This window comes from Cnephaeus nilssonii (genome assembly GCF_951640355.1).
Source record: "Cnephaeus nilssonii genome assembly, chromosome: 11".
Lineage (NCBI taxonomy): Eukaryota > Metazoa > Chordata > Mammalia > Chiroptera > Vespertilionidae > Cnephaeus > Cnephaeus nilssonii.
The window spans coordinates 70,789,199-70,805,175 of NC_137082.1; the positions used below are offsets into that span (position 1 = coordinate 70,789,199).

At 45.0% G+C, this 15,977-nt stretch overlaps 1 protein-coding gene across 6 annotated transcripts in view; it reads left to right on the plus strand.

Annotated features, from left to right (window-relative positions):
• The window catches only part of PTPRT (protein tyrosine phosphatase receptor type T), a 932,116-nt gene that overhangs the window by 350,621 nt on the left and 565,518 nt on the right, over window positions 1–15,977 (plus strand). For all 6 annotated transcript variants that reach the window (XM_079783687.1, XM_079783689.1, XM_079783688.1 and 3 more), the window contains exon 5: window positions 3,925–4,040. In XM_079783687.1, the coding sequence (XP_079639813.1) occupies window positions 3,925–4,040 (116 nt within the window). The remainder of the gene's footprint in view (window positions 1–3,924; window positions 4,041–15,977) is intronic.

Consider the following 15,977-nt stretch of genomic DNA (forward strand, 5'->3'; position numbering starts at 1 on the left):
CCTGCCCGTGTGCCTGTGGGTCCAGATCTTCTCTTCTCATGAGGACACCCATCAGATTGGATAGGCCCCTCTTTACCAACCTCATTTCTACTTTAATCACCCCCTTTAAAGGCACTCTCACCAAATACAATCCCAGGGTGAGTTATTGAGCATTAGGGCTTCAACATATGAATTTGGGGGTACACTTCAGCCCATAGCAGATGGCAAGCCATACTGTGAAGAAACAAAAAACACAAAGATGGACAGAGGTGGATAGATTAGGGATACATTTAGGGGGTAAAGCCGACTGGTCCCAAGTGATGGTTCGATTGGGAGCCAGAGGCACCGGAAATGGAGCATTCCCAGCTTTGGGGCTTAAGCCACTGGTACAGGCACAGGTGGTGTGAGTCTGGGGAGAATTGAGTTCTGCCTTCCAACGTACTGACCGTGCTCATGAGATCACATGCCATGCAACCTGCTGGTGGCTTCGGACTGTCGATTGGACTGCCAGTACCTTTTTCCCGACTCCAGCCTTAATATGAATGCATCTATAACTTCACTCAAAGCCTGTTAAACATTTAACTAGATGGAGAAATATGCATTCTCTTTATGTCAGGCTTTTTAATTCTTTACTTCTGTCCTCCAAAACATCATTTCTATTAACATGTGGTCAGCATTTATTATTAAGTATTCCAAAAGTTCCAGGGGGGTTGGTGCCCCATTTGCAATTGTATTCTTGATCAATTTGAGCTGGAGTTAGGGCTTTAAACGCTTGCCTCGCAGTCTCCAAAACAGTTACGGAAAGATAGGCATACCACTAGAAGGAAATTATTTTCCCTTATAAACCGAAATCTCTCGTCTATATTTTAAAGCCCATTTAACATTTTTTGGGTGTTATTTTAATAGTATTTCAGCCACAGTTACTCTCCACTGTTGTTTCTTGGTGTTAGCTGATAGCCGCTGCAGTTGTAACTGTGTACGAGAAATGTCAGCACAATTTTCCACCCAATTTCAAAGTTTCTAACTCCTAAGTTGACTTTTAGAATTTTTTAAACTATTTTTTTTTACACCAACCTTGTGGGACAATGTCATTGAACCCGTGGAGTGTCTGCGACACGTTTCTGATGTATGTACTGAGCTTTCTCCTCAATTGTGTGGCTTCCTACTGAGCACTGTCAGGTTTAAAGCACGAGATAAAGGGCAGAATAATATGTCTTCAGATGCTGCAATGACATCTGCAGGAGTTTAAATGTCACCAACATCAAGGCATTTTACCCCAAATGCACAGCAGTTTTCTGATAAGCCCATTCAGCAGGATCCCATTTTTGGGGGGCCGAGTCTCAGTGGGGAGGACGTGTGGAATGCTGGTCTGGATCCTGAGGTCAGCTGTATTTGGGTGAGTTGAAGCTGGTGGGATAATAATGTGGATGCTGGGGGGAAATAACAGTCGAGAGAGCACAGGGCTTAGAAGTAAACTGGAGAGTGGAACTGGGGTTGAGAGGAGGGCCAGAGAGACCAGGAGCTCAGCGAAGTGGACCGAATAGGTCGCCAATGTAAGGAGAATGTCCCCAGAGAGAGATGCCTGTCATGATCTGGGGATGAGACCAGGGCTCAAAGATCAGAGACCATCATTGTTTCGTATTGATGAATGTTAACACTCAGGGCAATTAAGCTTCTAAATTCTCTACCACTGAACCTAGAAGGAAGGGAGGAAGAGGGATGGAAGATGAAAGAATCAAGGCAAAAGTTCTGCTTTGTCAAATCAGAAGGTGGGGTCAGAAGAAAGCAGGGACTTTGGTCCAGAGAAGATCCATTTCTAATTGCATAAATCCCAAAGGTTAATCCATTTGTCCAGGGTTCCCCAAGGGTAAGGGGAGGCATCCCGTTATAAAGCCTAACGCAAAGCCTCCCAACACTACAGCTAAGATTCTGAGCTCCCTTCTCTCATGGGGTAGATGTTCCCTTTGCCCTTTAAACCTGTGGCATAAATGGGCTTTGGGCTCATGGAACATATTCCCATGTGAAGAATTGACTTGAACTGATAGTTCCAAAAATAACTGTGCAAATTATATAGGAGAGCAGAAAGGAAACAATTCCAGACAATCAGAGCAGCATGACATGTGTCAGGCTGACTAGATGCGAGGAATCTTCAACTCCGAGACGCTCATAGGAGAGGTCTTCCTTGGGCCCTGGACTGTTGATTCCACTCTAGCCGTGGGTCTGGAAGGTAGCACGAGGGGGTCTCTGAACTATTGTTATTTGTTAAAAAAAACCAGAGCAGAAGGTATATGTTTTTGCACAAGCATCTGCCTAATCTCACCAAGGTTCTTAGTTTTGCTGAGCTTTAGAGGTAGTAACGCAGTTTGGTAGACCAGATAGTTGAGAGGGTGAGGCGGTGGGGACAAAATGTAAGGAAAGTGATCACTGGAGATAAAATATTTGGGAGCAATGAGAGGAGTCTGGAGAATCAGCACAGCCTTTCCCATGAGCCCTTTCTTTGGATCCTAGGGTCCAGGTGACACCATTGACCTCCCATTGCCCAGGAAGCAAGAGAATGTGCTCATTAAATGGTGATTTGGGGCTAACATGGACCTGGTCTGAATTCTGTTTCTGTCGTTACTGCTGTGTAGCTTTGAGCAAATTAAACTTGGTGAGCCTTGGTTTCTGCTTCTCTAAAAGGGAAATAATATTAGTGTTTGCTTTACAGGAATGTTATGAAGTTAAATTAGATAAAATCTCTAAAGCATTTATCACAGTACTCGTACCTGGCATTGTAGGAGCTTTCAAATAAATGACATTATCATTATTATTTGTCTCTCTGGATATTTGACTCGCTCTGGCAAGTAGGCCCTTTTGTACCTCCTTGATCCCCTTAACAACGCCCCCCCCCCCTCGCATTTGATCCCATTCTGGGAGTGGTCCATGTGATAAGGACCCATGGCATTTTTGTACCTCATTGAAGAAACTCATTCTTCTAGGCATAGGTTATCAATCCACTCATCTTTGAAGTGCTCACATAGGTGAGAACTTATCCCCACAAGAAAGGAGATGGACCCAAGTCACCCACCATACATTTAATTCTAGAATTGATCGCTTATAGACCCCGAGTTTCTTTTGAAAGTCCTTTCTTCTGTTATGCCAAGTCCCCAAAGTAAGTTCCCATCTCCTTCTCATCGTTCCAAGACACCGTAGCTTCGAGTGAAGAATGTAGACTGTGAATGTTGTTTTGGGTTTTCTGTGCCTCAGTTCACTTACTGTGACATGGAGATAATACCACCAACTGCATCATTTTAAAAGAGCTACTGTGTAGACACTGCACATGACACCAATCACAGTCCACCTATGGGAATGAAAGCTGCTAGCATTCCCCCCCCCCCCCACACACACACACCTTTTCTCTCTCCTTCCCTCTCTTCCTCCTCAGCATCTTCATTAGCAGCAAGGCCAGGTTGGAGGTCTGAGGCCCAAAGGTACTGCACTTCAGCTTTCTTCTTTCTACCCACCCAGGCTATAGGAGGAATTTTCTATGGTGAACCCCTCCCCCAATTTCTTCTTCCAAATATGGCAGTATTGCCTAGCAGTTCATATGAATTTGAGGTCCTCAGAGACCTGGATTTATGGCTTGTTTCCCCGACTTTCTGGCTGTCTGACTATGCCAAATCATGTAACCCCACTGAGCCTTAATTTTCTGACCTGAGAAATGGAGATACTGCCCATCCCATGGATTTTTGTGAGCTTTTAGGCAAGAGGATGCATGAAAGCTCTCAGAACAGACCCAGCTCATAGTAAGCGATCCATCAACAGTAGCTCCTCACTGAGCCAGGCCACTTCCCAGGAACACATTCCACCCTGCCAGGTGTCTGTGCTGAGCTGCCAGGTGCCCACAGGGAAGGTGGTTCCCACTGTTGAATTCTGTTCTCATGTGCTCTCTGGTTTCTCTCTTAGGAAAAGCACCTCACTTTCTGCGGCTCCAAAATGTGGAGGTGAACGTGGGTCAGAATGCCACATTCCAGTGCATTGCTGGTGGGAAGTGGTCTCAGCATGACAAACTTTGGCTCCAGGTAAGGATGGGAGAGGCCCCTCCTCACACCTTAGTAAGGGAAGAATGTACCTGCTGTGATGAAGGACTTGGTGGGGAAGGGGGAGGGATATTTTTTAAGTACCTCTGCTCCTTAGATGATATTTAGCATCCATGGTCTTATTAAATAGCAACTAATTCTATTATGTAGGCATCAGTATACCCTTTTACAGATGTAGCGACTGAGGCTACAAACATAAAAGTGCCAGAACAAGACCTTCCCAAACTGCCATCTCACAAACTTTGTCCTTTAAGCCCCGATTCCCAGGGCGAAGGCAAACTGATATTTTAGATTCTGGGTATGTTTGCATTTTTGTATGACTTTTAGAATCACTTTGTCAATGTCTACAAAAAAACCGGTGGGCTTTTGATAGGGACTGATTGCAGCAAATCTGTAGATCACTTTGGGGAAAACTGATATCATAGCAACAATGAGTCTTCTGACCATGAACATGATGTATATATCTTCACTTATTTAGTCTTTAGTAATTACTCAGCAAGGTTTTGTAATTTTCACTGTGTACAACTTTTGTCAGACTTATCCCTAAGTATCTCATATTTTTGATGCTACTTAAAAGGCATTTTTTAAAAAAAATCTCAATTCCTGATTTTGCATTACTAGTATATAGAAATCCAAATGGCTTTCATATATTGATCTTATATCCTGCAACCTGTTAAATTTAGTATGACTATTTAAATATAATTAATTAAAATAAAATACAAAACCCTGTTGCACCAGCCACATTTCAAGTGCACTGCAAGTCGCCCTGCTGGACAAATGTGGGCACTAGCGCATTCCTGACATTGCAGAGAGCCTTACCGGAAAGCATAGCTCTGGAAAGATGGCAACTTACAAGAATTGCTTGTAAGATGCTGACTCCAGTTCCCTCCAGCCTCATGTGTTAAATGACCTCTGTCGTTTCTTCTGATGGCCATAACTTGGATATTGGTCCCTAACTCATGCCCAGCACACTTTGATGGGCATTCATAGTTTTGCTTCTCTTCTTGGACTTGAGCACATTTCCTGCAGTTGGAAAATCTCCGGGTGCAGTTGGAAAATCTCCGGGTGCAGAGCGCACCTAGGGGCTAGCGGTTCTTCCTTGCTCCTTAGCAGGACAGTAGAAGGAAAATGACAGCGATGCCTGCCTCTCCTGCTCCCCTGGGCCGCCTGCTGACCACAGGAGAGCACAGCGCACTTCCACGTGTCACTCAAGTCTTACGTGGTGTTATTCACTCTTTTCATTGCAATTAATGTTCAAGTGCATCAGGCTCCCAAGGAGCTATGTCATTTCAATGGCATTGCTTGAGCTGAGTCTTGAGAAAGAGAGGGGACAGTCACAATACTTTCCCATCTTTGTTTGGCTTTCCCAATTATTTTATGATCGTTGTTGCTGCAGTTCTGAGTTGCACACCCTAAGCCTTGAGTCTATGGGTGGAAGGATGTGAAAGCAGAATGTAATTGAAGTTTTGAAGAAAATAGGTGGGAACATGTGGCGTGGCGCTCTCCCTCGTCTGATTTATCTACTTTTCAGTGTAAGCCAAATCCTTTCTCACAGAATGCTTTCCAGGTGGCTTACAATGGCACATAAAACGTGACAAGATAGCAGAAATTAAAAGTGAGGCGAGATAGCAGGAGAAGAATATGGTGGAGCTGGAAAGAATGCTAACGTGGTGTTTCTCCACGTCCGCTGCTTACGTGGGCCACAGCAGCGGAGCCGCCGACGGAATAAAGGCAGCTTGTCAGATCCACAGTGCCCCGTGTCCACGAGATAAACACAAACCAATTGCTTGGGAAAATTCTAACTGTGGTTCACACAGGCCAGGCAGGAATTGTTCCCAGGAGTCCTCATAAAGAAACAGCCCGTGATGTAAGGAACTGCGCTTGCCGCTGCGGCCTTATTGAGGGCACGCGAGTGAGTTGCATGGGCTTGTTGCACATAATTTGCTTGGCGTAAAGGCAGCTCGGGGACGTGGCTGAGGAGAGGGGGGTGGGTGGGCAGTCGGATTTGACAGAGGTCCCTCGCTCTCTGCTGATCCATCTGTGTCCTGGGATTCTTTTCTTGTATCTGGTGAGTGAACAGATTAAATATCTCTTTAAGGAAACCTCCCCAAATATTGTCTCCCTCATCTATATTTCAGGAACTATTGGGAGGCAGGCAGTTTCCATATGCTCTCTGGCAAATGCCTGCTTGGCTAGTTTAGTCCAGAGTTCTATCCAACAGTGTCGTTGGAAATAGGTTAACCTCTTTCTACACCTGTTGCCCAAGAGACAGCTGCAGCCTGGATCAGAGACGGGCTGAGGCCGTGGCAGATTTCTCATGCAGTTTTCCTATGCATTTGTTCCAGCACCTAGAGGTGCAGCCTACAGACTCGCCCAAGTTCTGTTCCATTTAACAGCGCCGGGGCGACCGAGCCTGAGAAGTTCCAAAGGAATTGAAATAGACACATCGTGACCAAGAGTCTCCACAAGACACCCACCGCAGGTCTAACTTTCAGCAAGGCTATTTCCTGCTGTCGCTTCCAAGATAAGCCGAGGAATCTCTGAGTCAGCAAAGGCAGAGACCTTTTTATCCACCAGTTTTAAGTCAGGGGAATGAAGACACTTTGTTTCCAGAATAGCATGTCAGTGGCCCTTCTTTCCGGCAGTGGTTGGGGAGCAGTCAGTGGGTGGACTCACAGTTTGGGATAAATCCTATCACCCGTGCTGTACAGAATGCTTGCCTTCCTTTCCACAGAGCGGGGCTCTGTAGCCTGCTCATCCTTAAATGGGCTCAGGTGATAAATGAAGAAGTTAACCTTTTGCTCTCGGATGTCGAGTGTGACTCGACACGGTTAGCATTAGAATAAAGAAATCGAGAAAAAAGCAAGCGAGTGCAAAGAATTAAAAAGGAAGAGCAACCTGTACCCCTGCTTTACACTCTCCTGGAAACTCAGTATGCTCTTTAGGAGACCCCATCTGCTGGAGCTGGCTTTCATGGGGTTACAGCGTGAGTCCTGCTTACGAATCCATGGACAGAACCGTGCACGTGTGTCTAGAACAACTCGAGTCCTGCAGGGAAGAGGCCGATAAAGGCCCAGTACAAGTTATAAACAGCTCGTCTTGTTCTGCGATGACTCCTCCTGAGGTGAAGCGTACACACAGTGAATGGTGCGCATTCTGTGGCCTCATTTATAACTTGCTTCTTTCTTGTGGGATACTTTGGTCAGAAGGACCCAAACTTGTACGTTTTCAAGCATTTTTTTCAAGCACCTAGACAGTGTGCATTCTCAGTAGACTGTCTAGCCTAAGGTTTGGGGAGCCCTTTACAGAAAGAAGAATACTATGCAGGCTAAAGTAGGCGTAACTGGACCGCCAGGAGGAGCAGTGTAGCTCAGGAACGCACGTGGGCACGTTTCCTGGAAGATAATTTGGCAATAGATATCCAAAGCCTTACATGTGCACATCCTTCCAACAAGTGATTGTACTTATGGGAGTTTACTCAGGCAAATAACCAGAGACAGGAAGATTATCTGCCAGTGTGTTCAACAGGATGAAAAACGGAAAACAACCCACGTGTCCAGCAAAAGGGACTGATTAAGTAAATGCTGGAATGGCGTCATTAAATTCGGTTATAGAACCCTCTCTAATGACATTGCCACCATATGTATTTAGGTGAAAAGAGCAAGTTTTTAAAACAATTTATATGTTCAAGGTATTCATTTTTATGAGCAGACAAACATATACAGCAGTCCCTCCTATATGCATAGCTTCAGCTGACTGTGGTCAACAGTGGTCCTAAAATATTAAATGGAAAATTCCAGAAACAGACAATTCATTCGTTTTAATTAGTATGCCTTTCTGAGCAGTTGGTGAAATCTCGAGCGTTCCTGCTCTGTCCCACGCAGGCTGTGAATCATCCCTTTGTCCATCATGTCCACGCTCTGTCCGCTACCCCACCTGCTAGTCACTCAGTAGCCACCTTGTTTATGAAATTGGCTGGCACAGAATCACAGTGCTTGTGCTTAATAACACTTACTTTACTTGATAATGACCCCAAAGCTCAAGAGCAGTGATGCTGGCAATTTGCATATGCCAGAGAGAAGCCATAAAGTGCTTCCTGAGAGTGAAAAGATATGTATCTGTGAAAAAACGTAGTGTATATAGGGTTTGATATTATCCACAGTTTCAAGTATCCATTGAGGTCTTGGAACTCATCCCCCACGGATGTGGGGGAACTACTGTACTGTATGCTTTTTATTTTCATCTCTATTCTTTTCTATTTTATCTAACTACACTAAAATGAGTGTACGTAACTAATATAAAAAGAAAAATGCGATTAAAATGAGAAAAATGGTCAAGAATATTCTAAGGATGGCAGGAAGCCTTAGCAGGGCGTTGGGGTAGCTCATTCCTCAGTGGGGGTAGCACAGGCCCCCCCTGGAGGCTACAGGTAAAATGACCCTTGGGTTTTCCCCACACCCTTGTCACCACCATCAGCTACTCTCTTTTATAAAAACACACACACCATGTTTTTATTGATTTCAGAGAGAGGAGTGGGAAAGAAATTGAAAAATCAATCATGAGAGAGAATCATTGATCAGCTGCTTCCTGTACACCCCCTACTGGGGATTGAGCCTGCAACCCAGGCATGTGCCTTGATTGTGATCTCCTGGTTTATGGGTCTATGCTCAACCACTGAGCCACAACAGCCGGGCCCATCAGCTACTCTTCATCCATGCGGGGATTTAGAAATATTTCACGTGTCACCTGGTCTTTATGGAAGACCGTGGCCCAGAGGGGCCTTGCTCACACTTCTCAGAGGTTCCAGAGGAGACCCTATCAGCCCCACTGCAGGACTAATTTCCAGGCACCCCTACAAAGGACTTGCTCCACCAGGGGATTTTACAACAAATAACATTTGAAGAGTCCCAGAAATAAGGCCATGTGTCCAAATGTTCTGCACAGATCTCAGCAAGAGCTGCATACGTGTTTAGACAAATCACAGGCATTGAGCAGGGTGCACACACACTCTAACCTGTCAGGAAAAGGATCCTGCCGCGTGAGTGCATCAGCTGCACCGCAGCTACACCAGGCTCAGGAGATAAGAGGACACATTCATCCTTGCTGCGGCCCAGTCTCCCAGGAAACCCGTTTTCTCGCTCCCCGCAGGGCGAGCACTGGCTCCCAGGGCTGTGAGTGTTCTGGAAGCAGCTCCTCCTTCAGCACCTGTACCAGATGTTCCTTGCATTGTGGGACTGCTGTTGAAAACCTAATGGTCACGCCATAGCTAAACAATAATGATAAATTAATGATAATATTCATTCTGGCTGATGTTATTGAGTGGTTACACATATGATGTATTTGATTCTCATAACCCATAATTCATGTAGATACTATTTCTAACCTATTGTATAGATGAGGGTGCTGGGCCTTAGGGGGTAGATGAGAGGCACAGGTCAGAGTCACCCAGGTCGTGCCTGGTGGAGGCAGCGTTGGAGTGTTGGCGTGTGTCATATTCCTAAGTCCTGGGCTCACCCTTCCATGCCCACCTCCTGGGCCCGTCACCTTGTGTCACCACTCCAGCCTTTCTTTCCATACAGATGGCTTTCTATTAAAATAAGTCATCTGTTTAGCACATACTTCCATGCCTCTCATTTGCACTGTACTAGATACTTAAATAGAGCTGAGTTTCTCAAATCTACATAGTCAATGAAATAAAAATACCCTGGGAATATTTTTCAAGTTACTCCCCTCTAGTTGCCTTCTTACTTCTCTTCTCCTTTCTTAGCCACATTTATTAAATGTGATGTCTGCACTTGCCACGGGGCTTTCTTCAATTCCCACCTCTTCCCAGAGTGGCCCTCATGAAGAACACTGTTTTCTTTGTTGCTAAAGCCAAGGGCGCTTGTTATTATATTGTTATTATTATTCATCCTTATATTTGATTCTTTTAGTATTTGATGATGCTCCCCCCCCTTGAAAGTCTTCCTGTCCTCTTTTTAATTAAAAATTTTGTTTAAAAATATGTTTTTATTGATTTTAGAGATAGAGAAAGGAAGAGGGAGATAGAAACATCAATGAGAGGAAAACTTCCATCAGTTGCATCCTGCATGCCCCAGCCTAGAACCCAGGCATGTACCCTGACCAGGAATTGAACCAGCGACCTCTTGATGCATAGGACAACACTGAATCCACTGAACCAATCTGCCTGGTTCTTCCTGCCCTCTTGATTCAATGACATCATCTCTCAACAACTATGAAGGGGCCTGAGATTTACCTTATTTGTAGGCTTATGAGTTAGCCTGTGAGTTTCATAGATGTTGGCAGGAGATGTGAGTCTCCTGGGTCAGAGACAAAATACTTTGTTATTCACCCACCTCAAGCAGCATGAGTTTCATGTTTGCAATATTTTTGTTTTGTTTTGTTTTGTTTTTTGTCCCCCAAGTGCTGCAGGGATGATGTAGGGGTGGATCTAGGTGGGGCCTGAATACAGTAGTTCTGTGTCATGGCTGAGGGACCCTGTCTTAGGAAAGCCCAATCTTTTATTAATATCTTTTTTTCTTTGCCATTTGCATGGAATTTTTTTCATCCCTTCACTCTCATCCTGTGTGCGTCTTTTGTTCTGCGGTGGGTCTCTTGTAGACAGCATATAGTTACATCATGTTTTTGTATCCATTCAGCTACCTTATGTCTTTAAATTTGAGCATTTAATCCATTTACATTTAAGGTTATTATTGATAGGTATTTGTTTATTGCCATTTTAATTCTAGAGGTCTATGTTTCTCTCTCTGTTTCTTCTTCTCATTACAGCAGTCCCTTTAGCATTTCTTATAATGTTGGGTTGGTGGTAATGTACTCCTTTAGCCTTTTTTTTTTTTTTTTTGTCCAGGAAGCTCTTTATTTGACCGTCTATTTTGAATGATAGCCTTGCTGGATATAGTAATCTTGGTCTCAGATCCTTGCTTTCCATAACCTTGATTGAGTACTTCATGCTATTCCCTTCTGGCCTATAGAGTTTCTGATGAGAAATCAGGTGTGAGCCTTATGGGAACTCCTTTGTAGGTAACAGTTTGCTTTTCTTTTGCTGCCTTTGAGATTCTCTTTGTCTTTAATTTTGGGCATTTTAATTATGATGTGTCTGTGCATGGGCCTGTTTGGATTCTTCTTGCTTGGGGTTCTCTGTGCCCCCTGTACTTGACTTTTTCCTTTACCTGGTTAGGGAAGTTTTCTGCCATTATTTCTTCAAACACGTTCTCTATCCCTCTCTCCTTTTCTGCCTCTTCTGGCACACCTGCTATTCTAATATTGTTACATTTCACATTGTCCCACAGCTCCCTTAAGCTGTCCTCCTGTTTTTTCATTGTTTTTTTTTTTCTTTTTGGTTCTCTGAGTGATTTTTTTCCACCCTGTCTTCTAATTCACGGATTCAATCCTCAGCTTCCCCTAATCTGCTGTGTATTCCTTCCAATGTGTTCTTTATTTGTGCTATGTCATTCTTTATTTCCGACTATTCTTTTTTCATAGTTACTATATCTTTTCTCATGCTGTTGAGCATCCTTACCATCATTATTTTGAACTCTATATCAGATACATTTCTTATCTCCATTTCATTTATTTGTTCTTCTGGAGAATTCTCTTGTTCTTTCATTTTTGAGTTGTTTCTTTGTTTCCTCATTTTGGCTGCCTGTTTGGGTTTGTGACTGTGCATTAGGTAGATCTGCTACATCTCTCAATCTCTAGTGTAGTGCAGGACAGTGTCAAACGCTATTTCTGACTAATTAGGTTAGGCAAAGTCTCAAAGCCTCCAGAGATGCCTCTGGCTGAAGACTGATAGGTTTCCTCTTGATCTGCCCTCAGGCAACTGTCCACAGGTGTGACAAGGTTTTTTCAGTAGGGTGGGGTAATTGTTTCTGCCTAGAGGCTAATTGTTGTTCTCAGTCTTGTAAGGGGCAAAGTGTTTTCCAATAGGGTGGGTCAGCTGTCCCCACAGGTAATGCCACCTGCAATAGCAGTTGCCTGTGTGAGGAAGATAACCTCCACAGCTTGAGGGAATGATTCAGCTCAGGAAACCCTGGAGTTTGCCTTCTGAGCTCTAACCCCAGAGTCCTTTATCCTGGCTTCTGCTCACCCAGCTCCAGTCCACTCTGCTGTCCCTCTGCCAGAGCACAAGGTGGGTGGCTCCACAGGGAGTTTTATGCATTGCCCCTTTAAGAGGGTGCCTGAATTTCCAGCCATCTCTCCCTGGCAGACAGGTACCCCAATGCTTTTCACAGCCAGATACAATGTGAGTACCCTTCTTAGTTCTGGTGCTCTCTGCTCTGGCCCAGCTCAGGAATTAGACCCCAGAGTTCTCAGTGGCAATCCCCCACAGCTGTGCTATCTCTCTGGAACTTCAGCTGCTGTCTGTAAGGGCCCGGCCAGCCCTTTTGTGCCTTCACCCCTCCTACCAGCCTCTATGCTGTCTCCACTTTTGGTCCTCGGTTATCAGGTTCTCTCCAGCAAGTCTTCCGTTGATTATTCAGTAAGTTTTTATATATTTTATCTATAATTCCAGTTTGGACCTGGGAGCATGTCCGTGCAGCATCCACTTACTCCACCGCCATTTTTAGCCTCCTTTTATGAATGTCTTTATTGAGATATAATGTACAAACCTTTAGTTCCGAAAGTCTACAGTTCGATGGTTTTAGTGTATTTACAAAGCTACAGCACCATCATCATATGCTTTGTCTTTCCTTCTTTTCACATGATGAAAAAACAACCCCTTTAGAACAACCCCGGGGCTTTGGATTTCTAGAAGGTTGCATTCTCTCAAATTCATCTGCTCTGGATGCCTCCCTCCTCCTCACCCTGTGCAACTCATCTCTGAGCACCCTCACCTACTCTGACCTGGAAATCCCCCCTCTCCACTCATTCTTCCCTCCTTCACTTTCTCAGAACTTTGCATCCGTGTCTTCCCTCTGCCCATCCTCAGTTTATACATTTCAGGTTTTGGTTCTAGTTCACCGTGGCCACAGTGCACAGGAGCTTGGAGAGAGTGTTGGGCAAGGCTGACATGCCTCTTGCTCTCAGAGTTTTCCTTCTGGAAGACTTTAAGCAACTAATCACAGACTTAAACATTTCATTACAAATGTGACCAGGCTACCATGGTCGGGAGGGGGGAGGAGAGGTGTGCTGAGGGGGGAGGAGGGAGAGCGCGGAGGATTATGCATACCAGAGAAGTGCTCCAGGGAGACGTGGCCTTCGAGAGAATTCTGTGAGGTGAACTGGAAATAGTCCAAGAGAGATTGTGCCACTTTGGGAGATGGCAGGTGGGCAGGCCCTTCACCACCTGCTCGTCCTCTTGGCTCAGGGCTATGGCTCGGCTCCCCGGGGCTGATGCCAGGACCCTCCTGACTCCACAGGAACTGTGAACCCAGAAACCCCAGTGAGCAGCCAGCCAAGCATGCAGTGGGCCCTAGGGAGCACTTCAGCACAGCTAATCAGAAATGATTTATGTCCACTTAGATTTCTCTTAACTTTTAATATAGAATAATCAAAAGCAATTCTCTAGAGACTGCCAAAGAGGTAAGGATATGGTCTTAAGAGAATCAAAGTGCCAGGCTCTAGCAAGTTCCTAAATGTCACGCCATTGAAACAGTATGACTCGAAGTGAAAAGAATATTCATTACGAACGAATTGTGGGAATTTTACCTAAATATTATCTAGCCAGGAGATTTCTGGAGCAGTCAGAACAATTTTCAGCTGCAAAGGCTGGGCCTTATTTTACTTCTTTTTTTTCTTTTTCCTTTTTAATCCTCACCTGAGGATATTTTTTTCCATTGATTTTTAGACGGTGGAAGGGAGGGGGAGAGAGAGAGAGAAACATCTATGTGAGAGAGACACATCTATTGGTTGCCTCCTGCACTGGCCCTGACCAGGGCTGGGGATCGAGCCTGCAACTGAGGTATGTGCCCTTGACTGGAATCGAACACAGGACCCTTCAGTCCACAGGCTGGCGGTCTAACCACTGAGCAAACCAGGCTGGGGTTACTTTTTTTAAAAAAAATCATGGAAGGCTTCTAGGAAGGACCCTGTATTAGAATAGTGCCTGTAAAACAGGCATAATGTTCTGTTGCACACATTTCCCTCTTACTCAAGACCACGATGCTTCTCCTCTGCCGATTGTAAATCAATTATAAGCCCGCATGCACTCTCGGAAATGATGACAGCCATTTTCACCGGCCCTGTCTTATCTCTTTGTGAAGGGAGTAATGTCATGACACACAAGAGCAGAGAGGGTGGGGAATTGCAAACCGGCGAGGCTGTTATAAGATACCTTGATCGCTAATCGGGTCCCATGAACACACCAGACTCTCCGTGGCATCAGGTGCTTCCCTTGTTTTCCTCTCTAGGAGGTTCTTGAAGATGAGAGAGGTCCGGCCGGGGCGTGGGAGGAAGCACGTGTGCTAGGGTCAGGCATATTCAAGTGTGGGTGCTTGCGGCCCCTGGTCTTGGAAAGAGTGTGTGCTTTCAGACCAAGACAATTCATTCCACTCAAAACACAACAAACTATGGGAAGGTGGAATTCAAGTAATTTTCAAAGAGATAGATTCAAGAGGAGAAAGAAAAAGAGAGAGAGCAGGGCCGCTGATTCAACTATAAAGTGCCTTTTTTCAATTGAGAACATGGTGAGTTGGAAAAAGGTTCGCCTTCTGGGCAGATTCAGCCCCACGGGCACATAGCCAGGCAGCAGACAGAGCCTTTGGGCAAAGGAAACGGATCATCTTTGCTTGACCTGTCTGCCTCAGTTTCTGCATTTGTAAAACCGGAGTATCGAGAGGACTTGTCTCATGCTTTATCATGCATCAGAATCACCGCGAGCATCTGTTAAAACAGAAATGGGGCCCCACCCCTTGAGTTCCTGATTTATTAGGTCAGGGGTGGAGCCTGAGAATCGGCATGTCAGCACATCCCGGGTGCCAAGGCAGGAGCCTGGAGACCATTGAGGGCTTCCTAAGAGCATTGCCCTTTCCTGCCAGCCTTGCTTTCCTCCAGGAAGTTTGGTATTTCAATACTCGACTTTATGTTGTACCCTTTATGCTGTTTTGTTGGAATCTTCACCCAGCCTGTAAATTCCTCTGGGCACAAATTATACTTTCCACACGCTACACTCTCTCATTTTCTGTTTTGTTAAATAATGAGTACATTTTCAGTGTGATTCATAATAGAATAAGGAAAGGGGAAAACAAATCTCAGACTACTGAGCCTAATAAGCAACATCTGCAAGTGGATATCAGCCCAGGAATTCTCTTAAAAATTTCCATTTCTAACAAGTTCCCAGGTGATGCGGATGCTGCTGGCCCAGGAACCACCCTTTACAAAGCACGTGCCTCGGGATTTTAAAAGCATCAACTGAATTCTGTCATGTAAGCCAGCTAACGCAGTGCCAAGCACAGACTGAGCCCTTGTAAATGCGACTTGTACTAACTAAGTGCTCAGACAAATCTCATTAAGTTAATACACTTATCAATCCCAGTTATGGGATGCTATGTTTGGAGACAGGGTGCCTTTTCAGAGGAAGACACGGGTTATTTCAGGGGTGCTCAGCTCCCCTACCCTGTGAGTGTTCTGTGGAGGTCAGCCCCGCCCCAGTTTTTAAAGACATAGATTTCAGAGCAGACTACCAGCCAATAAGGCAGTGGCTCATTGGATTTTAGGACACCCCTGTAAATGTCCTGTAGGGGGAGGCAGAGAGAGGGGTGCTGGGTAAGAGGGATGCTACCAGTTGTTTTTAAGTTTAAAAAAAAAATATTTTATTGATTTCAGAGAGGAAGGGAGAGAGAGAAAGATAGAAACATCAATGAGAGAGAATCATTGTATGCCTCACAATGGGGATTGAGCCCGCAACTGGGTATGTGCCCTGACTGGGAATCAAACCATGACCTCCTGTTTCATAGGTCG